Source organism: Myiozetetes cayanensis, unplaced genomic scaffold (genome assembly GCF_022539395.1).
Source record: "Myiozetetes cayanensis isolate MyiCay16 unplaced genomic scaffold, myiCay2020 scf7, whole genome shotgun sequence".
Classification (NCBI taxonomy): Eukaryota; Metazoa; Chordata; class Aves; order Passeriformes; family Tyrannidae; genus Myiozetetes; species Myiozetetes cayanensis.
The window spans coordinates 33,570,707-33,597,893 of NW_026087964.1; the positions used below are offsets into that span (position 1 = coordinate 33,570,707).

At 36.6% G+C, this 27,187-nt stretch overlaps 1 protein-coding gene across 2 annotated transcripts; it reads left to right on the plus strand.

Annotated features, from left to right (window-relative positions):
* The first annotated feature begins 27 nt into the window (after nucleotides 1-27).
* On the plus strand, nucleotides 28-18,531 carry FBXO8 (F-box protein 8). 2 transcript variants are annotated; one of them, XM_050337754.1, is made up of 6 exons: nucleotides 28-198; nucleotides 1,821-2,160; nucleotides 4,317-4,443; nucleotides 11,629-11,747; nucleotides 13,339-13,535; nucleotides 14,334-18,531. In XM_050337754.1, the coding sequence occupies exons 2-6, from the start codon at nucleotides 1,832-1,834 to the stop codon at nucleotides 14,519-14,521; spliced, it is 960 nt and encodes a 319-aa protein (XP_050193711.1). In that variant the 5' UTR covers nucleotides 28-198; nucleotides 1,821-1,831; the 3' UTR covers nucleotides 14,522-18,531. The 2 variants fall into 2 exon arrangements, with proteins under 2 accessions (XP_050193711.1, XP_050193710.1); XM_050337753.1 differs by having other exon boundaries at nucleotides 60-198; nucleotides 1,824-2,160.
* Nucleotides 18,532-27,187: the final 8,656 nt, after the last annotated feature.

The following is a 27,187-nucleotide window of genomic DNA, read 5'->3' on the forward strand; positions in this document are numbered from 1 at the left end:
GACGTCACTTCCAGCAACAACAGCGGCCGTCAGGGCGGCCCGGCGGGCACAGGGGGCGGCGGGCGCGGACTCTGCCCAGGTTCCCTCCCTCCCCGGGCTCCCTCCCCGGGCCCGCGCAGCCCCTTCCCGCCCGGCGCGGCTCTCGCACGGACGCGGGCCGGTCTCGTCGCGGCGGCGGTGGGACCCGGGCTGGCTCAGGTATGGCCGCGGCCAAGGGGGAGGAGCGGGGTCCTGGGGACGGCCCAAGGGGGTCCGGGCCGGGCCGGGCTCGCCGGGAGCGGAGCAGCCTTTCCCTGCGCGCCCTGCCCGGCCGGGCTCCCTCCGGGGCGCTCCCGCTGGCTGGGGCGGCTTTGGGCCTGCGGGACGGGCTGTGCCTCCGCCCGCCAGCCCGGCTGCCCGGAGTCAGTTCGAGGCGCTGTAGGATTGAAGGGCTCGCAGGTTACGGGCTCGGTTACGGAAGAAGGAACGTTGTCCTGTGGGGATGATAGTGGCTGCAAAGCGGCAGCCGCAGGGCTCGGTTAAGATAGAGCGGAGAGCGTTTAGATCAAGAGTGCTTGTTGCTTTTTATGTAATGAAGTAGAAGCCGGTGCTAATGCAACATTAGTCAAGATAGCTTTTAGCATCCTATCGTGCTTGTCAACACTGCTAAAGACTAACTTAAATCAGTCTTTGATAGGTATCAGACAGCCGGACGAGATCAGCAATTTATAAGCAAGCCTGGCTCTTTTTACTGTGATAGTTTTTACAGCCAAGCTACCAAGATTTCAATTCCTAGATAAAGTTACATTATTGGAAGTTGGAAAGCATATATTTGAGTGGCCTGTTGAATCTGGAGATTGAAAATTTATGTTCAAAATAATTTAAAAATATATTTCTGGACACTTATTACTTAAAAGACTTTATAATAACAAGGGGTTTGCTCATCTTATGTGACGAGTGAGTTCTGAAAGCGTTGTTCCTGAATTACTACAAAGCTGAAAGTAATTACGTGATGAGGAAGATTATATGTGTTCTGACAACTGGCACATAAGCTGCTGAATTGGAGCGTACATGCATATTGGAGCCTTGTGGATTTCCAGCAGCTGGTTCTAGAATGGTTTAAATTGTGTCTTAATTTGTTTCTTCTCTGAAATTTCTTCACTTGGTCCTTAAAGTAGCAAATATATTTTTGTAAGTCTCTTTTTTTTATGTTACGAAAAGGCTTTTCATACCATTTCTGCAGTGATGTTCTCTTTTTAAGTATGTGAGTACAGTATTCTGAAGGGTTTATCTTATCACACTAGGTGAGAAAGCTTGAAAAGATACTTACTCTCTTGTTTCCCAGTACCCAAAATCCTTACTGCGTTATCATTGAAGTCATGAAACTTTGTGTCAGTGTCAGTCACAACCTCGTCTTGTGTGCTACCCAATACTCAGGACATTTTTGTTTCTCCTTAATTTTATAGTGCTTCATTGATGCTAAATGAGATATTTTTATTAAATTTTAAAGGAAGTCTAAGAATTCCAAATGTTCTGAAGCTTAAGGCTTCTTAACTTGCATAGGATATAGATAATATTTGGTACTCTTTGCAGAAGCTTATTGTCAATTTTGTAACTCTTAAAGCATGGAGATTTTTGAAAAAATCTAGGCTTTTTATGGGGTTTTTATTCAGTATCTTTTCAGTTGCCTTATGAAGAAAGGTTACATAGCATAATTTTGACAAAACTCACTTTTTACCTATTCGGATCAGTCCTACAGTTTTATTTTGACGTGTGTGCTGAGTCTGTCTTACAAATGTTTATTAATAGCCGTCAACATTTAATTTGGATTTTATGTCCAGCAGGCTCGCAGATGGGTCAGGGACTCTGGAGAGTTGCTAGGAACCAGCAATTGCAACAGCAAGGATACAGTGGACCAGGCTATCTTACCAGAGAGCATGGTAGGAGGGTAGCTGCTAACAATGTGTCCAATACAAGCCATCGCAAACAAGCCCAAGGAGGCATTGACATCTACCACCTGTTGAAGACAAGAAAATCTAAAGAACAAGAAGGATTCATTAACCTGGAAATGCTGCCACCAGAGCTTAGTTTTACCATTTTGTCATACCTGAATGCAACTGATCTCTGTCTAGCTTCGTGTGTCTGGCAGGATCTTGCTAATGATGAGCTCCTCTGGCAAGGGTAAGCATGAACAAAAAAGTGTCACCTGGACATTATAAAAATAATTAGATTTTAAATTTGTCTCAGTAAGTGCTTTTTGGGACTCTAACCTTAGCAAAAGATTCCTAAGTTAAATGAGATTTTACATAGAGGAAACATAAATAGTTTAAAAATGTATTATTCTGGATTTCTAATTACTATTAGGTGTTATTGGAGATTACTACATGCACAAGTGTGTTTGGCACAAGTGTATTATTACACACCTGTTGTTTGGCATATTATGGGGAAAAAAACGGAGCTTGTTTTCACTTTTGTATTAGCTCAAAGCACACCTCAAATGTTTATATTACTTCCCTGAATTTCAAACCAGTGTCTAGCGTGAGCAAGCAATGCTATTCAGACAGACTTCCAAATGAAAAGACAGAAGAACTCATCTGCTATACTTGTCTTAGAGCAACTTAGGTGTGTGTTTTTTTGGAAGATAGTTATGGAGGTAGGGAAAAAAAAGTCTGTTTTTTCTCAAGTGAAATTTCTGCAGTATAGGTATAAACACATTTCTATAAAACATGTGCAGAGCTTGTATGTCTAGGAAATAAATAAAGGAAGATTCAGATAAAATACTGTAATATCAAAATGCAATTAATAATATTTTCTTTGATATTTTATGTTTAACCAAACCATGAAGGACTCATGAAATCATACTTGTCTTCAGAGTAGATGGTTAGCAAAACTTATAACATTTTTCTGTCCCTTAACCAATGATACTCTATCTGTAATAGTTAAGGGCTTGTTCAGGTTGTTTTTTTTTTTTTGCTTTCATTATTCTCTACATCTCTTCCTTTACTTGTGTATTTCCTTGCCCCTCTGCATTTGAATTAAGCAGCTTCACTTCCTCTCCTGCTTTATGAACTTAGCAGTAGGATAATGCAATATAATTTCTTAGTCACAATTGTTCTGCTGTTGGGGACTGTTGTATTGACAGGAAATAGGAATTCTAGTGAAGGATACCAGTAACCTTCTAAGTTTATCAGTATGCATTGTACTGTGCTCACTTCTTCATACCAAACCCACCCTAAATACAAATAAATTCCCTAGACTAAAGCTTGAAGATACTAGAACTTCTTTGTTGTATGCAGTATATATTCTTAACATACAGGGGCAAAAACAACTCCAATGTATTTTCCTCAAAGTTCATTCTGGGAAATAGTTCGATTATTTCTGGTGAAATCTTTCCAAATAATGGAATTATTCAAAGTATGCACTTTGGTAATGAAAATGTGTTCTGATTTAGCAGATTAATAAAAATCTCAATTTGCATAATCTCTGTAGACATCTACAAATCATCAGCATTCCACATGTATTGGATGCGTTTAAGCTTTGGCAAGTCCTGTGGCTGCAGTTCCAAACTCAGTCCAAATAAGACCCAGGTTCTGAACTGAAAACAGTCTGTGCCATGTCCTCAGTAGGTCCTTGCTGGGTCCTAAACATTGTGCCTAATTAGTTACAAAGCAGGTGTATTGAAGCAGAGCTACCAGTTCAATAAGGAATCTAGAGAGCATAGAAAGTGAAAGAGAATTTCAGATGGTGTCATCAAGGAGACTGAGATGAGGGGCAGAAACCAATGAAACTGAGATACAAAGTGGGATAAAAGGGAAAGAAACTGAGGCATTATAGAAGATATGGAGGGATGGGGCTAGATCTAGTAATTAGGACTGGCCAAGATATGAAAGAGAGAGGTGGAAAAGGTTGGGAAAGTGATGAGTTAATGGCATAATTTTGTGCAGATGTGGTGTCCTGTTCACTGCACAAGAAAATAAACACAATGTTTTATCTGTCATAGTACTGCAGGAGAACACTTGTCACAGTTCTCGTGTTCAGATACTACCAGGGCCAGAGGTCTCCCCTGTGTGGATTTCATTATGATGCCACCTACTGGGATATGTTTCAAGTTTACACTCAAATACACCAAAACCTCTGTGAGAAGAAAATAATGATCATATAATTGAAGATTGTAGCAACACACATGCAAAAGAATTAATAACTAAATGTTACAAGCAACCTATTTCTAATGTTTCCTATAGCTTGACTATTTTTGCAGTGTTGATTACATTTGGCTTCCGTAAAATATATGAAATTCAGAAAAGAATTTTTATAATAGATTAATTCTGTTTTCATAGGTTGTGCAAATCCACTTGGGGTCACTGTTCCATATACAATAAGAATCCACCTCTAGGATTTTCTTTTAGAAAATTGTATATGCAGCTAGATGAGGGAAGTCTCACCTTTAATGCCAACCCTGATGAGGTAAGTGAACTGTTGATGACAGTAGTAAACAGTTAAAATAATTGTGATAATTGTTGCTTTATAACTATAGCTATATAAAACTCAAGTTTTAATAGGTGTTTGTTTTACTGTAGGGATGGTTAATACTAAGCTACAGCCCTATTCTGGTCTTTTTTTGGGGTATTGTACCTGTGCACACAAGTTACATGACTTACCTCTTAAGCACTCTGTACACCGGTCTGACCTATGGATGCCAGAAATCCATAACCACGTATTGACTTAGGAATGGGACACGTGTCCTAACTGAAGAGAAAGCAGTGAATTTTAAAAGGATAATAATACAATTACACAAATTAAAATGCTAAAATGCTTCTGCAGAGTATGAGTTTGGTTCCACTTCAGTTAAAGTAGGATGAGGTGTTAAGTCTGACTACATCTATGACAATTATGTTTCATTGTAAGGGACTTTTACTTAATTTCCTCTATTAAGGGGCAAATACTGAAGTATTATGAGAAAGATGTACTGCTGAACTATGCTGAAGTTCAGTGTGATTTGATTTCTGTGGATGTTTGTTGTGCATAATCTTTATAGTATAGAAAAACATAAATTTATTTAAAAAAAATACATGTCAAATTGAAAGGTTTGCATTTATTAATTCATGTAACTAAATGGAAAAGTCAGTTCCTTCTTTCAGTCTGTCACCTTTCAAAGAAGAAAAAAAATATGAAAGTAGACAGCTTTTTGCCTTAAAGATATGCAATACATGCCCAAGTGACAAAACCAGATTCCTGCTTAATGTTTTGTAGAAAAGGAGGGTAGACGATGCAATACTGAACAAAAGTAGTGTTAACTTCCTGCATGTAATTATGCATACACAAGGAAGTGGTAGTTGAATAAATCCAAAATAGGAAAAGGACTAAGAGATATGAAAAGATATACTTCTAGAAACAAATTGCACTCAGCACATACGATACAGAAAACATGAACTTGCTACCACAGGGTGAAATAAATAAAGCAGTGATATAAATCATTACAGTAATGTGATTTGGCTTAAGTTCTTGCTTTATCTCATATTCTGCTTGATCAAGAGACCACTACTTTTATCAGTCAAAAATTGGAGTATTTTGTAATTTCTCTGGTGCAACTCTGCCTTGAATTCTGATACACAGTGTTGAGATATCAGCACCTTGTCACTTGAGTGATTAGTATTGATTTTCAGCAGAATTTTCATAAATTTAGTAATAAATGTAAAGGTTTTCAAATGAAACGCAGTGTTCAGGTAACTTAAATATATTCAATAATATGTCAAAGTTTTAATTGGTAGCAACTTTGTTCATCCAAATTTTTCTTTGTATTTCAGTTTGTTTTAACATAATTTTTCACTTAACTATGTTAGTTTATAATGTGCTGTTATATTTCAACCCTATTTAAAGTAATCTTGATATGGTTTAAAGCGTTTGGAGCCTTCACAGAAGGCACTTAGTAAAAAATCCATTATTTTTAAAGGAAATTAAGATCTGCAGATTAGAGCTAACTTATAGTGTCCCTAAGTTAGGTATTAACTTTATTATGCTCCTCTTGCTTCTTACGGGTTCATTATGGTTTTATTGTGCAATAGTAGTACAAACAGTCTGCTTCAATGAGAGATGAGAACCTCGGGGTATCTCCTAAGGGCTCTGTTCCTCTCTCCCTGTGGAGCACCATAGCCTGGTAGGAATCATTCAGGGCCTGAGTTTCAGGACAATTCACAATTGCTTTTATTGTTTACAACTGTGATATTGGCAGAATTATTATTATAAGGACACTGTGACTGGACTATATGATATGACGTTCCACTATTACAAATTGTGTCTCCGAATTTCCTGCCAAACTCTGCTTTACATTTGATAACAGACCTGATCAAATTACTATAAAAATAGGAATACTTACAGCCACAGGAGCAAGATTCTCCAAAGGACACCGCCCATGTCATGAAAGTGGGTAACCAGGCTCCACAGCAACAGCTCCAGAGCTAGCGGTGGCTCACGGGGTAGGGAAGAGCATCTACACACTTTGTGGTAGGATTCTCTGGTTAGCCATTGTTGTGTGCATGGTGTTGTGGTATCTGCTGTAATTTAATGTGTTGATTATGTGCATGAGCTTGCATAATTCATAGCAAGTGCTCACATTCAGCTGAAAGGATGTGCCTAATCACATTACACATAAAAAACCCCTCCAGTGCATGTTTGGGTTGTGGGGGGTTTTTTTGGTTTTTTGTTGGTTTTTTTTTTGATTGGTTGGTTGATGGGTTTTGTTGGGTTTTTTCATATGGCGCCACCATTGTAGCCAAGATTTTGGAACCTGGTTTTTGTTGTTTCTTTGGAGAGGGGGTAATTTAGTGTCAGTATTAACACTTGAGTATGAATATTATGTGATTTATCTGCCTACATGGCCTCTACTGTATTTTATTTTAAGGGGAGTGTACGGTGTATGTGAAATGTTTCTCATGCAGTGCTCATTTCATCTCATGTTTTATGACTCAGAATTTGTAAGCAACCAGAAGTTATTTCCCACTGTTTTGTATTCAATTTCTAACTCCCTACAAAATATATTGTCAAGTTTAGTATGTGGAGCTATGCTATGTAGTTAAAATTGAAATTGAGGGTACATAATAAAATCTTTTGGTCAGGAAATATCTATTTTTTGTCTCATCCTGTCAGTCTTTAATGAGGTTGTGATTTTGTTTATGTAGCATAATAAATAAAGTTCAGTAAGACAGTGCTTAAGCTGCACCTGGCTTTCCACTCCTCTGATTGTCTCCTTCACTATCAACTGCCTTTAGTTTTTGTCAGGGAGGTCAGTTTTTTCTGACCTTTTCTGATTTTAAAGGATTTGCCACTTGTATATAACTATCTTACCTGATTTCTAATTATAGATAGTGTGTAGATGGTGGAATGTTTACAGTGCTTTATATTTCTAAGCAATTTTTTTTAAACTTATCCTATTTCATTATCATTTACTAACCAAGGCAGTTTTTAGATGCATTGATTTATCTGTCTGAAGAATACCAGAATTATGTATATGCTGTAGGGGGAAGAAGTTCTTTTGTGTGATTTATCAAAGAAGTTGGAAAGGAACATACAACTGAAACCTTTTGAAAACTCTACATTAAAGTCAGAGAGGTTTAATCTTGTAAATTATTAGTTATGGATTCTGTGTAATGTGGAAAATATTTCTGTGTTCTACTTGCAATTTCTGCCATCATAAGTTTGTATCACTGAGATTGTATTTTGAAAACATACAGTGAAAGTGACACTGTTTGAAATGTATATGATATATTGTGTCCACATTTGTCACCAAATTACTTGATTGATTACTTAGTGAAAGAATCTTAACAATTTCTAGTAGAAAATCTCATCTGTACTGTGCATTTTTTCCAGAAGATGCACCATGAACTATATAAACATACTGCATTTCCCTAGAAAAATGGGAGCAACAATACCATACATGTCTAATTATTATTTACTGATAATGTTAGTGTTACCTAGAATCCCCAATAAGAAATTGGCACCTATATGATAGATACTCTATATACAGAATAAATTGGCAGTCACTGCCCCCATATTTTCTCAGCTTTTCTTTAAAAATTTCATTGGTGATCAAAATCACCTTTTTTTTAAATACAGTACAGACTAGAAAGAAATGAGTGCTTTGTTGATACTTCTGTAATCTTACCAAAATGTGAAAACTTATAACTTGCATAACTATAAATCATCTAAAAATCTTAAAGATTCTACTAGTGTTTTCCTTAGTCACCTTTGACTGAGGTAAACGAATACAGCATGTGTAAAGACATTTATGTGAAATCTGAAATACTAAATGAAATTTGTCTCTGTTGACAAATGTATTTCTCATATGTTTTCCTGCACTACCCTAAGTAGGCATTAGGTAAAAAGCTTCATTTTTTCCTGACTCTGACTTTGCAAACAATTCCATTTGAATATAAAAACAGAGAAATTATTTATATGTGTGGAAAAACACTAATTCCAAAATTTCTGTGCCATTAACTTAGAATATGTCTGGTTTGTTTTGTATGCATATGTAAACAGAGGTGTCAAAAGCAACTGCTAAAGTTTCAGTGTTGACTGCTATACTGAAGTGTTCTAAAAGTACTCTTAGCAGAGAAGAAAATCAATGTAGAAATGAAACCAATACTGAAAAATAAGTTTTTCATTTTAGATATTTAGATATTATTCGTATGGATATAAACGAATGCAAAGGCTTTTGGAAACAGGCAGAAAGCAAGCAAGGAGTGTTAGTGCTGTAGTAGAATAGGTTGGTAAACGTTGTGTGCCTGGAAAACAAGGAGCAAGTGTGAAAAATAACATACTGAAATACAACAAATGGTTTTTGTTGTTACTTTTAGTCTATAGTTATGACTGTTATTTTCATATATAATTTAAATCAACAGTTCCATACGTTAATATTTTATCCAGAGCTGTCTGAAATTCAGTGATAACATTCTTGCCACAGAGGCAAGGTATCCTTGAGGCATCTTTCCTAATTCTCTAATGCTAAGAACATCGTAGTGCTCTGAATCAGAATTAAAGGAACACACTGTATGTGCTCATCCCTCAATGTGTCCCAAGTGTTAAAAAGGCCTCTTCAGACCTGTCAGAGAGTGGCACAGATCTGCCTACCTGATTGCAGTCAAATGTTTCCTAAGGGAATCACCAGCTGACTGATAAATAATCTTAGCGTAGGTTTTAATAGTGTATAGAACTACTTATTTCAGCTTGTATATATCCCACAAGTGACCATCCTAGCTACCAAAAGAGATCTATTTGAAGTGTGGGTTCTGAGAGAGTTTCAAGGCAGTATTTAGAGTGCTACAAAAAGCAGACTTGATGACATGTTGTAAATCTTGTAAATGAACTTCGTTTGCTGGGAGACAAAATTCAAGAACTTAACAGAGAAATCAGGTTTCTACTGTTGCAAAGTGGTTTTGATAGCTTAGAATGAAATAAAAAGCAATTAAAAATGATGGCATGTGGTAAAGTATCATTTATACCCTGTTTACTTGTGATGTAGTTGAGGAAAATGAATGAGACTGCATTCACAGAGAACGATATTATCAAGAATTAAGTATGATGGGGGGAGAGAGAGAGAGAAGGGGAATTAGAGACAGGGAATAAAAATGCTGCGCAAAAAGCTGGTAGCCTATCAGATGAAGACTGTACATTTAGATACAATCTAGTGCATGAGAAAGAAGTTACAACATTTACTGTCACAGAGAAACCAGCCCACAGTCTGTCTTGAAGAAGGTGTTATTTTCATCCTGCCTCATCTATGACATGCCAGGTATTTTCAGGAAATGTTGCAGGAGTGTTTGCTTGTTGCGGCAGGAATGCTACTCGGACTTCCTCGCCAGGCTTTAGTTGGTGCTACTTTAAGCAAATATCTATTACTGAAGCAAATGCATAAATCTCATTAAGTCAGGATATACGTAAAGATGTTCTGCTCCTCATCTTACCTAAATTACCAAAATTCTTGAGGAATTAATACACAGTTTTTCTTTTTAATCTCTCATTATTAGTTTCTTATTTAACTATAATTCAAAAAAGTACTTAACATTATGTTGTCCATCCACGTTATGGACAAAAATATGATCTAATTTGGACTGAAATGTGAACTTACAGTGCAACACATATTTCATTATGGTCCTAAATACAGATTCGTCTTAAAATTGAGGCCTAACAATGCTAGATTTATTTTTATTTATTTTTATAAACCATTTTTTAAATTAAATAAATATATGCTGATTAACTTATATTTTCTATAAATTTATACGCCAAAATTATGGACTGGTAAAAATAGCTAGTTAATATTACAGGTGTTTCTTGGCTTTTCACTTTTGTTCGTAAGCATAATTTCTAATTACTTTTTTTTTTTGCTTGATGTAACTGAGGCTTTGCTTTACTAATCTGCTTCATAAAATGCTCCAAACCTATACTCAGTCCTTTATTTCTTCTTCCACACAAAATTGAAGAGTACTGGGAAGTTTAGTTTACACACTGAATTACAGGTTGCCCCTACGTCTTTATAGATGTCATGTAAACTAAAAGGGCAAAGTATTCAGAAACCTGATATCAAGGGATTTATGAAAAAACATTTCAGAAGTATTTTAAAGGTGATTTAGGTTGTACCCTTGGTACATTGCTCTATGCAGAAGTGCACTGTCCTACATGTTCTAGGTTTCAGTGTTATTCTACAGTCAGGATATATTGTAGTTAAGTCTAGTAACAAATGCTCAGAACTGCTCCCAGCCCTTACCAAACTGAATTGGAACAAGTTGGTTAGTTATTCTTAGGTTTAGATTTTTGTTATTGAAAAATGTGAATGTTTTTTTAAATCCATTGGTTGGGTTTTGATTTCTGAGGTCATAAGGGAAATATTTTTATGCTTTGGGAAATTTCAATGACCAGAAAGAATCTAGAATATCACGGAAATACTTTGAAATTAAATTTGGCATGTTTATTTTGTAAGAAATGTGTGCTTGTAAAATTATGGAAATTATAATATGAATATGAAATATACAATTCTATATTTTTAAACTATTTTTATGTTAGGCATAGTGTTCTTATTTATGTGTATGCACATTTATATATGTTGATATTTACCTATGCTTTGAAATCAGCGTGCTTGTGTTTATTTGCATTATTACACATTTAAACAAATGCATTTAATGCATCTATTTGAATGTGATACATCGTATACATGTGAGAACATTACTGTTTTAGTGAAAGATATTAAAGACTAAACACATTATGGCTAAGATTTTCTTATTTACAAAAGTTATTAAATTAACAGTTATGGTCTCTGCAGCATTTTAAATACTATTACGAAGTATGAAAACCAAAATACTTATCTCTACTGTAAAGAAATTATTAAAGAACCATCATGCTCATTATAGAGTTTACAATTTAAAATTTCCTACTAAGACTGAATGTAAAATCTCAACCATAACAATAAATTGTTTCTTTGCATTTGATTTATAATTTTAGAGTGTATTGTGCATGTTGAAATGTGATTTAGAGAAGGGATCATTCTGAAAAACGACCCAACTAATAAGTAGGATGACACTTCTATGTTGTGAAGTACAGTACTTGTTCCCAGATACATTATGAAGATTAAACAAATTTATATGTACATGTGTTTTATCTCAGGGAGTCAACTACTTTATGTCCAAAGGCATATTAGACGATTCACCAAAAGAAATAGCTAAGTTTATCTTTTGCACGAGAACACTAAATTGGAAGAAGCTGAGAATCTACCTTGATGAAAGGTAATCTGAATTTCTTTTAAAATATTTTCTATGAATTTTCAATGTACAGCACCATTCAACAATATTTTGTTTGTAGTGATGCAATTTTAAAGGTGTGAAAAGGCAAGAAAATGCATCTAAATAATGCTGCTAAATCTGAACAGTTATTCAGTTCAAGTGTTTATGTGACTTGTAACACTTTATAAGAACCCTCAAAAATACCACCTATAATAATTAATCTCACATCCTGGGATTTTCCAGCATTTTTGCAGTTCTAGGCATAAATTGTTTTGAAGTTATAGTGAATATTCGAACTGCACAGGATAGTCTTCGCACTGTTTAACATTCGTTTTTATAGATATTTTGCTGCTTTTTTTGACTTGAGGGTTTTTTTTCCCCTATCTAGTATGGGTATTAATCAGAAAAAATAGTTATCACTTTGCGAAGGGTTGATAGATTTTTCACTAATTTTGAATCATCTAACCATTATGTGGTTGTGTGATATTTCTCAACTGCAAGTCACAAACACTTCCCAGGATGCGATGGAGCATCCTCTTGGAGGCATCATGAGCTGCAGTAGGGAACAGTCTCCCTGCTGTAGTGTGCTCTTCTGTCTCTACAGTGCTTTCTTATGCCATCAGGTTGGAGTGGGGGGCAGTATGAGGAAAGAGGAGCACCAGCACTTTCAAGAGAAGTTGAAAGAGAAGGAGAACAGTAAAGGCACCTAAATAGAAATGCTGTTGTCCTTCTCTTCTTCCTAGCAGGAATCCTCTCCTGCTTGTAATCGTCTTCGACCTGTACTACTAAAGGAATAAAAGGAGTCATTCTAAAGTGGTATCACCACTGACAGTCCTGTGCTGTAAAACTTAAGATTATCAATCTTTTAGTCAATAGAAAATATACAAAACCATTTAGTGGATGAGATTGCAAGTTAATATTAGCAACCTCTACTGCCATTTGTCTTCCCTTCATAAACAGTGTATTTAGACACTAAAAATAAAAACCAGTTTTCTAATGTTGGAACTCCCATCTTAGTACTGAAAGGTAAAAATTAGGTTAAACATGGTAGAATATTCTTTGATTCACTTCAGATTTGCTTCCAAATTTTCTTCAGATGTCCTTTGCACACCTGTAGGCTGATAGGAATCCTTTAGATGTTCCTGTGATCAGTGGAAAACACTGGAGAGCATCATACCCTGATGAACTTAAGTGAGCAAATTTTGTCTAGCTGAAGCCTGGTTTTAACAAGACACTCCTATAGCCGTTTCTTTTAAACATCCAAATGTGTGACGCGTGAATTTATTCCCTTTACTGTGTTTTTTAATGGCTTTGTCACAGTTTAAAGGAAGCAAAGCGTCTATGTAGATTGATTGAATATACATATAAAGAAACTTTGAATTCTGATTAATGTATTTATAGTATTTGGCTACTATGTAAGTGAAAAACGTATTTATATTATCTTTGTGCTGTTAGTGATCATTTTGCCTTTCATCAGAAAACAAAGATCAGTCATACTGTTCTGAAGCTTTCTGTTTTATTTTTAAAACCTACATTTTCATATTACAACAGTTAAAAGAAACTTCTCTAATAATGTGGGTTTTCATTCTACCAGGCGAGATGTTTTGGATGACCTCGTGACGCTGCACAACTTCAGAAATCAATTCTTGCCAAATGCACTGAGAGAGTTCTTCAGACACATTCATGCTCCTGAGGAGCGTGGGGAGTACCTTGAAACTCTCATAACAAAGTTCTCTCACAGGTTCTGTGCTTGTAATCCTGATTTGATGAGAGAACTTGGCCTTAGTCCTGGTAAGCAAAAATGAGCTTTGATTCTGTGGATCAGTCTTTTTATTTCTGGATGATACTACTGTTTCTGATAGCTTTAAATTTGGCACCTAAACAAGTATTTCTGAAAGTACAGACATAGTTCAGTATACAGTCATAATTCCAGTTGGATTAAAAAAAAAAAAAAAAAAAGGCAAAACCCAAATGTACAGATTCTTTTTTTAGCTCATTAGTAAAGTTTATTTCCATGTTATCTTTCCTTCACTTTTGTCTGTGCTTGAGCTTTTTGCTTGAGTCTTTTACTGTCTCTGAATTTCCTCTTGCAAAGTCTTACACACTTAACATTTTACTTTGTGGATAGTCTCACAGAAATGAAAGGGAATTTTGGGCCTCATCAAAGTTAACAAGCATTTCTAATTGGTTAGGGGGAGACAGTTCTCAGCAGTGGAACTGCTTACATATTTAAAGATAAGCTTTTGCAGGATATTGGCTTTAGTTTACAAAATCTTCAAGAATCTGCTTAAATGAACATCCATAAAGCCCTGAGTGACTTTTGGATTGTGTAGAAATATTAAGAGATTTATGAATTCTCATTTGTCAGCGTGCTGACATTATTACTTTGAAAGTTTCTGTATTCAATTTCATTTCACTGGGATACCCTTTTGAGTTGTTATATATGTATATATATGCATATATATGTATATATAAACAAAATTATGAGCCCAGATGAAGAAGACCGTAAGGTTCTTGGAGAGGGAACAGTATCTTTAATGATCACAACTTCTTCTTTAAACTTTTTTTTATTTATTCTCTCTTGTCTAGATGCAGTTTATGTACTGTGTTACTCTTTGATTCTACTTTCAATTGATCTAACAAGCCCTCACGTGAAGAACAAAATGTCAAAGAGGGAATTCATCCGAAATACGCGACGAGCTGCACAGAATATTAGTGAAGATTTTGTAGGGCACCTTTATGACAACATCTACCTTATTGGCCATGTGGCTGCCTAAAAGCACAATTTGCTAGCACTTAAAATTTGTAATGTTCAAATATTATGTCAATTCAAGACATTAATTATTTTGTAGAGATGGGGGTTATTTTAGTGCTGGTCATTCTAACCTCTGTATGCAATCAAAGTTTGTGTGTGTAAGTGTGTGTATGTGTAAACTACCTTTTCTATCTATTTACCTTGGGAATGGAAGGATTTGGTTTTCATAATTTTTTTCAGTTTTGCACAAAACAATGCCATTAGTCTGACACAGCCATTTACGAATGTTAAACTGACATTACAGTCTAAGCTGACAAAGTGATGAATTTGTGCATTAGATCTGCTTGAAACTTTAATACGTTCATTCTTTTTAGAATACTGTGTAATGTGTATATATTTAACTGAAGAGATTTATAATCATAATTATTTTATTGTAAAATATTTTAACTAAAATTTCTCCTCTTATCTCTTAAAATAGTGTTGTACTTTTGTTTGCATTTTTTTTACAATGCTGACTACCTCAGATACATAACTTAGAGAAACATTAGTCTGAGTGCTACAATAAAGTTTATTCTAGGAGATGACAGAACACTTGTAAAACATCTAACCTGGTATTTTATACTATATTTACTAACTTGACTTAGCATATTGCCGATCTGCTATTCACTGTTTTAAAGACTACAGGCTCTATTTTAGATAAACCCTGATGTCATACAGGGATAGCCAAGGGAAATCGTACAGTGTACAGAGAGTTTTACAGAATTTACATATATAAATTTACATCTATTTTTCAGACACTAGTTCTTGGGAAACAAGGCAACTACAATCACTTATTCAGCACATTAAGCAAGGAAAAATCTAAACAGGGAAAGTAGTGGGGGCAACTAATATGTTGCTTTCAACTGGTTCCCTCAGTCTAGAAGTGTCAGTGATGGAAATGCCTGGACAAATACATACCAGATGACTGGTATGTAAAGCTGTTAAAAACTGACTGTGCAAGATTAGAGCAGTGACTGTGCAGGATTCGAGAGCCATTTCAGAATCCAAATACTGAGGTACTTTCTAAATCAGTCATGTAGCTAGATTTTTAGCAGTTCTAGATTTATGGAAATACTTCAAAAATTACTTAGGTAGTGTCTGAAGTATGTAGAATATTAGCAGTGCAACTGCTGTGCATGTGCAGGAATTGAGTGAGATTTGCTTGGTGTTTGTTCAGACGACTCGCAGAGCAGTGCTTTTCTTAAATTGACGTAACATAGTTAAAATAAAAGCTGTTCTTCATTATGTTTGTTTACATAATATTCAACTATAAGTAGGATCTGGATTCATCATGGCACCAGTACATTTATTCTTTTTCCCTACCACACCGTGAGGTGAGAAGGTATTCTTAGTTGTGTTTTACAGATTAATCTGATCTATGTAGAAAGCCCGTGGCAGAGCCAGGAATTGAATGCAGGTCATACCCCTCATAGGCACACATTTTGCCTACGCTGCTGCTTTCCATTTGGTACCTAGGGAGTGTTATATTTTATTGAGAAGTGAGAATAATCATGACAATGACAGTCCACGTAAGGGCTGCATAAATGACAGGAAGAAAAAATGTAGCTATTGCTGCTATTTCAAGTGTTTAGCGCATTTTATTTATAGCTCTGGCCCACATACAAAAATGCACATGGAAAAAGTTGTACTTTTTTGTTACGTTACCTTTAATCAAGTGTAAATGCCATTTGTATTTATGTAGCATACACAGACAAAGCCAGGAGCCAGCAGTATAGCAGCTGTCTTCCAGACACGTTTACAGTATCACTCACCTCTCTCAGGACAACTACTCGTCACCCTCTGTTGTTTCATGTATTTTGAAAAGGCCAAGGATGTGTTCTGCAGTGGTCAGTCAATTAATCTCAAGCACAAATAAAGAGCATATGATATGGTGGAGAGCTTTGTTTAAGGCACTGATTTCTTCTCCTGTATTAGAAAAATAAAAAATAAAAACAAGTGGAAAACTTTTAACATAACCTGTAAAACCAAAAATAAAGGGCAAGTGTCTCCTGGGCTCCTTAAAGTGATCTTAAGTGCAGATTGCAGAATACAGTTTTCTAGAAAACACTCTTCAGAAGTTACACACGTAAAAAGAAGAATGCAGTGAATTTTTAAGTTAGAACTATTCTTATTAGGAAAGGTTTTCTTCTCAAATCATAAATGCAGAGCGAGGCCTAATTCTCTTCTGACTTGTATTTAAGTTGGCATTAGTGATACTGGTTTTGATTTTGCACTGATAAGAGAGCATGAATTGTTAGTCTTCATTGCTCTTAATTTCCAGTTACCCTGATACAAAACAAAGCCTCCAGGCAGACAGAACATGTTTTTTTTCTGGAGTAGATGAGTACATCTATTAGCAAGGTTTAGAAAGCTTCAAGGCCAGTGTAGCAGCCAAGAAGATAAATTAGAAACAGGGTGATATGATTAAAATCTCCATAGGACAAGTCCAGGGGAAAAGAAAACAAAGCACTAATGGCATACAGATAACAGCATCTGATCTCTCCAGTAGGATTTTGAACAGTGTTAGATGATTAGTGCCCAACTCATGTTGTACATTATGTTACCAGAACAGAGCTGAACAGAAAGCAGCAAACACAACATACCAAATGTGAATTCCCTCCGAGGCAACCAAGAGACAAAAAATGAATATAGATATTTCTTATGTCCTTTTTTTGTTCTTTCCAGTTTGAGTTTTTCTGCACAAATGGCTGAGAAGTAATTTTTTGCATTTTAATAATCTGGACCTTATGCAAAATTAGGCAATTTTTTTGTTTTAAAAGGAAAAAATAGCCATAAACAGGTGTAATAGTACTCTTACAAGGTGAGAAGAAGTCTATTAGTCATACTCCAAAAACCCTTTACAAAACTGAGTTTTGGGCAGTGTCTTCTTCAATGCACATTTCAAAAGAAAATAATGATAGATACCTAATTGATCCAGGTGTCACTAAATGATGTGATGTGGAAACAGCTACTTGATCAAACACTTCAGAAGACTTAGCTAGAGGATCCCAAGCCTGATTACGTGAGCACGATCACCCCATAACTGCAATGTGATTCTCAAGCTATTGTGATTCCACCACTGCATGTCCTTTGAACTTTGGCCATGTGGTGTTGCCTTATTGCTAAGCGTACAGACTGTACACAGCACTGAAGGAAGAAATGAGCCTGCAGCCCATCGCCCTGCAAACACTGGCTATCCTGGTCCTAGTCCATGTAAAGTGTCACACAAATACAGCTCATTGTTTCATGTATTAAAATCTCAGACTCTCACTGCATTTATTGAAGGACTATGGCGTATATTGCATATTCACATGGCTTAGTTATAGGCAGTATCTGATATTATACGTTTTCTCAGACTCTATTTGGGTCTAGAATACTTTCCATTCAAACTCTAAACAACACATTTAAACAGCTTTGGCTTTTTAAAATTCAACTTAAAGTTAATTTAAATTAAATTTTAACTTCAACATGCAAAAACCCAAACAAATGTAAGTTAGAGACATGTTTGTCAGTTTTGAAGTGAGCAAGAATATCGCATTGAGGAAAAAAATTTCATTTTGTTCTGTTCAACCTTTCCCTTTCACCCCCCACACTGGAAAAAGAAACACTATAAACAGTTTAAAAATACAGCTTTAGGAAAATAAACTGACTAGCTGGGCAAATAAATGTTACTGTTTCCTCTTCAATATTCTGCAGGTTATTAATGTTCTTCAGATAAAAATTGCTAACAGGGATTGCTCTTTTTTGAAGTGGCAATAATTTTGTTCTCTGTATAAGGATGTCATTGTTCACTATTTGTTTATAGTTCTGTTTTTAGAAAACAAGTATTAAATTAAGTACTTAAAATTGAGGTATACCTACCTGATCATGTTAAAATGTCAAAATAACAATAATAAGTATTTAGAAAAGCCAAATCTACTTGCCTTCTACTGGATTGGGATTTTTTTTCAAGTATTTCATGCTTGTATCAGATCTAATAAACATTAAGGCTGATGACTTGTTCTCTGCCATTGTAAGATCTGCCCTTTTGAATAACAAAGCTCAAAAGCACTATTAAAATGGAAAAAGAACAGACTTAAAGTGTTTCCTGTGTCTCCCATAGGCACATTATGGTTTCATTTTGCCTTAAAGAGAAATAATATACAAACTTCTATAATCTTCGTGTAATATTGTGTTTAATAGGATAAAGTTTTATATGATATTCTGATATTACTTATCAGATGTTAAAAGTTCAGACTTGCCATACAATATGCGCAATTAAATCATAATCAAATAGCTAGGATTAGTTTCAGAAATGTGTATGTAAAAAACTTTAAAGAGATCACATTGCTCCTTCATCACCACTGGTTTTGCTGGCATGATGTTAGTAGATTTGCAGTTTTCTTTTCTTATTCATGTAAGTAGGCTTAGAGAAAAGATGGATTAGAAAATCTTTACACAGACTATTTCCATTCCATATGTGAAATTTGCTTACATTAAAAAGGAAATTTCTGTATTTACAGTTTTAAAAAAGCAAAAAGCTGCAATTCATTGAAAGAAGGAAGAGACTCTAATTTTCAGCTTTTTGGTTCACTCATAGCATCTAATACAGAAAATGAGCAAAAAGTATTTTTCAGTCCTAATAATGCAACAAATGCCTTATTTTTTAAGCTTTAAAATGCTGTTTATTAATAGAGTATGTGTACCTAACAAAAATCAAGTATATTTATGTGAAAGCAACACGGTCAGGATACTAGTTCTTTTCAGAGAGAGTATTCATTTGTAAAAGTTAGCTTTCTTCTTGGCAGTGTTGGAGAGGAATGTTGGATTTAATTTAAAATGATTAATGAGATTTTGTCAGACTCCCTGCCTTTACCACCACTGCAGTTTGTCAGCACAACAACCTGGGAAACCCGGACGCCACTCTGTCGCCCTAAACCGCTTTCCAGGAAAAAATAAACCTGAGTAACTAATGCCAGGTACATGTCAATGGTATTGTCTTTCAGCTGTTGAAAGTTTAACTGGAAGTTGGGACATTTACACATTCTGAGGAAGTGAACCTCATTCATTATTTCAATAGTCTGTTTTTGACAGTGGATACCAGTGTAAACTGAAGTTTTCAGAGCAAGCACAGCCTTTATTATTAACCTTATGGAAAATCCTATCTTCCATGCAGACGAGAAATTCTTTAAAAGGGAAAAATATATATCAAAACTTGTTTAGCTAAGCTTTTCTGGAGGAAGACCATCTACGCAACCTGCCTCATATTTTACTGTATTTCGTTAGGGGGAATCTCATTCTTTGAGCACTACACATGCCAATAGGTTGCTAGGAATGCTCTGTTGGACTCAAGGCAGTTGTGTCTGTGTTCACACGTGTGCCAGAATCTGAGAAGTTCACAATATTTTTCATACTGGACCATAACATAAGAAAATTAATAATTCTTTTGAAATGTAAGGTAGATACTGAAAATTGTTTACCATTTGCCTTTTTTGCTTTCCTTGTGGAAATTTATTCTGTTGGTCTACAGCTTGAGCATTATGTTCTCCTTACACATAAAATACACAAAAACTGAAAAGACTTTGAATTTCGAAAGCAGCCTTCACCTTCCAAGGAAACACATTCCTGCCTGTGCTGCAAAAGTCTTTCTGCAGTCATATAACGCTGTATCAACAAACTGACCTTGCACTCACTGCTGTGGACCCCTTTTTACACCAGTTCTATCAATTAACTCAGCAGGCAAAAAATCCTGTGAGGCCTCACAGTGATGTAGATGGAGAAAAAGACTTGCTCTACTACACTTGGCAGAACATACTGCTTATGAGGCACGATGGCACACTTATTCTTTGCATGACTTTTATCTTAGCTATTTCTTATGTGGTAAAAAAACCTATTTTCACAACTGCAGTTTCCCCATCTTCATATCCAGAATTCAGACCAATTGTCATCATTACGTGCAACAAAACTGAACTGAAATATATTTTTGTAACTGGAGAACTTCTGAAATTTACTTACCTTCAGGCAGCATAAATCACCTGCGTAACAAAACAAGCAAGAAAACCACAGAACTGCTTTAGCAGTGCTGGAGAAGTGCATCTCTCAGTATGCTTCTTGGTAACAATCAAGATGCTGCATTTTTTTATATTAAATGTAACTTCTTGTTTCTATATTCCACTTAGGAATTTATATCAATAAATGTATTTGCTACTGCTCCATGCTGTCAAGTCTGACAGTGCCATTTCTGATTTTGGATTAGCAAAAGCTGGACTTTTTTTGGTTTGGTTTGTTTTTCCCCTGGCACAGAAGAGAAATTTAAAATAAATACTCAACATTCATTTATCACTGCAAAAATTATCAATAATGCTTGATTCTTTTGTCCCTCTATATAGCATTTAGATATGTAATAAAATACAGAAGTCACATGATTAGTAATCTGCTTTTGTTAAATTCTTTTTTAACTTTTTGAAAGTAAATATATTAGTATATGATTTCCCTTTTTTGATGTTAAGTGTTCACAGTGTACCTAGTGCTGCATGACATATACTGAAAATCACAGCACTTACAAGCCTAATTTGGATTTTTAAATGGTGCATAGACAGACATTCTGATTTCGTATATAAGATGGATTTAATTTAAAATCATAAAGACCCTAAAATGTATTGAAAATTCTTTTGAATGGATGGTATTTAGTAGTATTTAGTTCAATTGTTGGACATAAATCAAGATTTATGATCTGAGTCTAAAGATTCAGGTTAGTAAAACGGAAAGAACCAAAGGAAGAAATGTTCTTTGATAAGATTTTTTATTAAAACTAAAATTTTGTTGGTTTTAATGCAGATGAAGACAGAAGTTTTGAAGAGGTGAGATTAGTGGTTTCTGTAAGAGGTTACCTGGTCCCAGACTTATTCAGACCTCATCCTCCCTCTTTCCTGCAGTAACATAACAGCCTTCCTGGCCTGCCCAACACCTCTGCACCTCTCCACAGCTCTCCACAGGGAGGCTGAGCAGTCTACTCCTCTTCCACCAAATTAGTAAATAGATTGATGTAGTCTTGTTATTTTTAAAATATAAAATGTTCTCTGTAATTTCTTAACAGTGGTTAAATCACAGATAAAAGAGAAATTAGAAGTTAAAATGTACTCTCGGTATCAATATTTTGTAAGTACAGACAGTTGTTCTATTATACAAAAGGAACAGAAAAGGAAGCCTGTGTTACCAATCATACAGTTTTATGTCAAGCCATTCCAAAATCATCCCCAAATTAATTTAATGAATGCTGATTGATGATCTTTAGTCTATTTTAGAAGTTGTTCACTACATACTTGAACTAAGAAGAATTTCACACAGAATATGAGAAAATACTTGGAGAAGCTTATCTGCATTATCCTTACAAGACAGCTAACAAGTTACACCCTAGTAAAATTGTTGCACCAGTGCTGTCAAAAGCAAATCAGTACCTCAAGGGAGTAGAGTCAGAATGTTACTGGGATTTGGAAGAAGCAAAAGCTTAGAAGTATCTTTAATGCTTCACCTCACAGATCCATTGTCTCAACACACTGTTTAAGCTGATAAATGTCACTGTGTTATCAATTGAATCATAGCAGTATTCTCAAATCTTTTTGGATAATCTATTCTCAATAAAGAAGAGAAGCAAAAGCGGATTGACTCTTCAGAGCCTTTATGCTTACTACAAGTAGTGTAAGTAATACTTAATACAAGTAGTGCCAAAAATCATTTTACCTGAGAGAAAGGAGAAATTGTAAAATTCAATGCCCACGATGCACAGATCTGTAAAACAAATGGCAGAGTCCCACCTGTACAGGTACAACAGAATATTGATCTAAAAGAAAAGGTTTCTCAGTTTTAATAAAATCTAATCTCAAGCAGTTATTGAAATGCCAATTTGGTTTCAGCTCCTTCGTAGCCAGCTGTCAGTGTACAGGTGTACCACATAATGTGGCAAAGGAGACTTTGTGTGTTAAGAGGCTGATGAATAGTAAGCTGTCTGCTCTGGCCAGCACTTCTCACAAACAGTCTTTGGTGAGTCCATAGCATTGTAAGATCTTCCGAAAAGACATTTGTCACTTACCCTATCAAAATTTTAGAAGGAATGCTCAAAAGTCTGAAGAAAGCCAGGTTGGAGGGTGAGGGGTGCAATTGTTTACACTGTTAGGTATGTGTATTGTATAATTCTCTCCCCCTTTCCTCCTTTTTAATTTTCTTCGTTTCCAGAAAAACTTGCTTATATCAGTCTTAACAATCATTTCTCTTGGTGGGAGAGGGGAAAAGACTGAATCTTCAAGGGTAAAAAAGTGTGTGAGCTTTCACAGGATTTCCATAACATTAAAATCACTTACATCAAAATTACTATGTATCTGCAGAGTCTTCAGATACTATGTTAATGACTATGTATTTTATGTACTATTTTAACTGGAAATTGTCATTTAATACATCTCATTGTATTACATATCGTGACAATTGATAATTGTCATTATCACTCATTGTGTCAGTCTTTTACATCACAAATCAAGGCAAGTTTCAGTCAAAGGACTCCATAATACATTGCTGTGGAAAATGATACCTCAGGCCCGCGAGAGTAAAGCTTTGATTGATAAAGCTTTCACTTAAATGGTGATAAGTATAAATTGTTATATGAAAATGAAACTGCCTTTAAGCAACGAAGTGATCCAATCTGTTTTAGACACAGGTCCTTAAAAGGGAGGTCTTAGATGTAAAACCAATCGCTATTCTGCTGACCATACACATCTTTAAACACGTTAAGTTTCCGAGAAGCCAATGAAACAACTTTCCTACTATTTATGTCTCTAAGACCCAGTCAGCTTGGAAGGACAGCACCAAAATCCACTCTCCTGACATGAGTAGTATTTGGTTTAGGCTCCTTATAGGATTTGTTTTAACAGATGACAACCATGGAGTGAAATTACCAAATACCAAGTTTATTCTTGGTAGGAAAACTTGCACAACAAATGCAATAATTTCAAAAAGAGAAAATTATTCTTGACAATGGCTCCATAGAAGCAATGCAGTCTCAAGGTCTTTCCTGAGCAAATCCAATACTGGTCCTCAATTTTACAAGCTTCTTTGAAAGGTTTCACCAGTGGGGAAAAGCTTCTCTTGATGCTCTCTGCCAGAGCACAGCTTCTCCTCTCTGAGCGTCATTCCCCAGGCTTTCCTCAATCTCACTATCCAGAAGGGACCACAGATTCAGACTGTGGTAGGACAGATTAAGAACACACCGTTTCTGCAGCATCAACCAGTCCTCTGTATTTGTGAATCTCCTAATTTACACCAGCACAGAATATGCTTCTCTCCTCTAAGTCCTGACACTAGAACGTGTTTTCCTACCCTAACTATTTTTTCTGCATTACTGGGATGTTCAGATCTGATCCATTCTTTGTGCTATGAATTCCTTGCTCACACTGTCCTTTCGCAAGCAAAAGACTAAGTGTCAGAAAGAAAGGGCACAAACTCCATGCTGTGCAGGGCTCTTCTTATCAAAAGATCATTTAAAAAAAACAAAACAAAACAACACAGTGCATTCCCAAGGACCTACCCCTGGATACAAATATGTTTCAAATTAAAAAGTAAGGCTAGAAATGAGTGCAACATAAAGAATACTTTGCTGACTAGCAAGTCTGGTAAACTCATGTCTTTTCCATATGTATCTATTGCATTGTATTTTAAAATGACCAGCTTTCATGTTCTTCAGCCACATACTCTTGAAATTGTCTCTCTGACTGTAAGCAGAATATTTTTTTTTAAGTTTTAAGTTGATTAGATGCTTTTTCTTTCTCTTTCCCAATATTTATTTCCCTTTCTGGTATTAAAGCATATAATGTAACATAACTGCCTAACAATACCTCGTACTTTTTCACTGTGATTTCCTGACTTTGTCAGAATCTTTCTAGATAAGGTTTCTCTTAGAAAGGCTTACAGAAAAAAATTCTAAAAAAAAAAAAAAAAAAAAGTTTTAAAAAAAATCTAAAAAATACTAAAAAAAGTACTCCGAAGAAGACAAGGTTTATATGTGTATATTTATGCCTTGTATATATCCTAGGCTCCTGGTCTGTTTGCTTGCCAGTATGATTGATTGACTGCGTCCCGAAAGTTGTTTATAAAAACCGGCAGGCTCCGTGTTTGTACAGATCTGAAAACACCCAAAGAAAACCAAGCGCCCGGTGATCTCGCTGTTGGCTCTACTCCTGCAGCCTCAAACGGGAGTAGTGTTGCGGCGGTGGTTCCAAACAGTGCCACTGGTGACCTACCCTTCCTCCTCCTCCTCCTCCTCCTCCTCCTCCTCCTCCTCCTCCTCCTCCTCCTCCTCCCTGTGCCACAGCGGAGCCCCCGCAGCCGCGGGATTTGCGCGGTCGCGGACCGCGGATGGCGGCTGAGCGGGGCGGCCCTCGGGGATTGGCGAGGGCGACCCGGGAAGATTAATCAGCTTGTCGTTGCTCAGGCTCCGAAGAGGCGGGGGGATCGCGGGAGGGAAGGGGGCGGGGAGGAGCCATATCGTGTTTTTTTTTTCTTCCCCTGTGTCCGGACTTTCCCCTGTCGCCCCAGGGTGACAACCGGGTCACTTTACAGCGGCGTCACCTGGAGCAAAAATGAAATAATAAAAAGCAAGCTGCCCAGAGACTGAGGAAGCTTACTCCAATGCTTTAGGTATGTTAACACCCCCAGCTCCACCGGGGAGTCGAGCCGAGCCTAGCCGAGCCTTGGCAAGACGAGCCGAGCCCCGCCCCGCCGGTCTCCACCTGCCGGGGTGCAGGGCCGGGAGAATATTCTGCCCTAACCCCCCCTCTCCCGGGGGTCTTTTTCCATGTGGATCCGATTATCATCATTTGCTCCTAGTATAAGGGGGATTAAGGCGATTAGAATGAAAATAATTAAATGATTTTTCGATTCATCCCTTCATGCAACTGGAAAGAGAGAGAAGGGACTCTACTCGGAGAAACCGAGATGGGGTCTGGGATTTGAAGGGGTTTATTTTTAAAGGAAAGGAAGGAAAGGGGGAAACCTTCGCAACTGTCAACTGCTTTCCAAACACTAGATTAATGCTGGCCAGACCTTTGTTGTAACGTGGCCCTACTGTTTTCAAATGGGTTTTCTAACCAGTAATTGTTAAGTCTCTGCGTTGAATACACAAGCAAAATAAAACCAAAAACTTCTGGTTTCATTTTCATCCCGGATACTCTGGGGATTTGTTGTTGTTTTGGAGGTGGGAAGGTGGAGAAAATCTTTTGGGGATGGAGTAGTTTGTTTCTTTCTGGTTTTGGGTTTATTTTTTTCCTGTTACAAGCACAAATCCTCTATTTCATCATTTCGAATAAAACCATAGTCCTGATGAAAGGATTTAAAGATTAAAAATAACAGACGGATTTTAATCTGATGAAAGGATAATCATTTAGTCAGCCTCTCTTCTTTTTCAATGAAAGTGCTCTGAGCAAGTGACAAAACTGCTTATATACATATGCACACACATTAAAGCTGTGTGTTCATTTAAGTATCTTTATGAACCTGTACCTCGATGTTTACTGTTTTCATTTGCACGGATAAAAGTTAGAGCTTAAATTCGTGTTTGAGAAAAGGTAAAAGGATTAGTTAATTATAAGCGCCTTCTCTTTATTCTCTCTCTTCCTCCGTCTCTCTCTCTCTCCTTTTTTTTTTTTTCCTAAGGTAGGGTTAACATTACAGAGCGTATTAAAATACAGGGGTCCACTGGGGAAATTCGCGTGGCAGATTTTCGAAGACAAAAGGAGAGAGCCTTCCCAAAGGCAGTGGAGGCTGCGCTGTTCGTCTTCCCATCTGATTTACCTACCTGTGTCGCGGTGAGTGCCAGCCCTGCCGCATGGTGGGCCGGGAGGCAGCGGAGGGGGCAGAGCAGGCGCTGCCGGCAGCGCAGCTTCGCCACAAAGTCTCCCCCGCCTTTGCCCGGAGAGGCAAAGTCACTGAAATCAGTCTATTAACTTCAAATGGGCAGAGACGGTGACATCACCCACGCCTTCATAATCACAACCAACTGAATTAAAATTTTAACCCCCATGAAAGGACCGGTGCTGATGGAGGAGGAAGTCAGGCCAGAGACATTCAGAAAATGCGAAGTTTACAGTCCTAATGCCTTTGCCACCTGAAGGCACAGCACCAGAGCGGGTAATTCCTTTTACTAATTACTTGACAACAAGCAGATCAAAAAGAAAATCTTGTAGGAAGAACTTCAGGATTTGCAGGAGAGAATAACATTTCTGTGCTCCCTGCATATCCGAAAATCCTAACAAAAATTTTGTGGATGCTCTGTTCTCACCGGCTCTAAGCATGCATGTCTGCCCACAGGCAGCACTTGGTTTGGTTTTAAAGGTTCTTCTGCAGCTGGAAAATTGCCTTGCGGGGTGCTGTTATTTTTAAAAGAGCAGATCTTTTAGGGTGAAATTTAAGGATAGAGTTTCTCAGATTTAACAAGGAGGGGAATCCAGCTTGTTGTCAGAAGTTAATTTTCAGCTACTAGAGAAGTTTCTGACTTCAAATATTTTTCTTTCCTCTATAAATGTTATTGGTCTGCTTTCATAGTTACTAAAAAGTTTATTCGGCAAATCGAAGCCTGAATCCCGGCATTCATTTGGCAGTAACTCCTTTAGTAAATACTTGTTATTAC

Excerpts from the sequence above, each read along its gene's own strand:
- FBXO8 (XM_050337754.1), top strand. The coding sequence starts at position 1,832 with ATGGGTCAGGGACTCTGGAGAGTTGCTAGGAACCAGCAATTGCAACAG. Across the intron at positions 4,444-11,628 it reads TTAATGCCAACCCTGATGAG|GGAGTCAACTACTTTATGTC; the intron begins GTAAGTGAACTG and ends GTTTTATCTCAG. Across the intron at positions 11,748-13,338 it reads AGAATCTACCTTGATGAAAG|GCGAGATGTTTTGGATGACC; the intron begins GTAATCTGAATT and ends TCATTCTACCAG.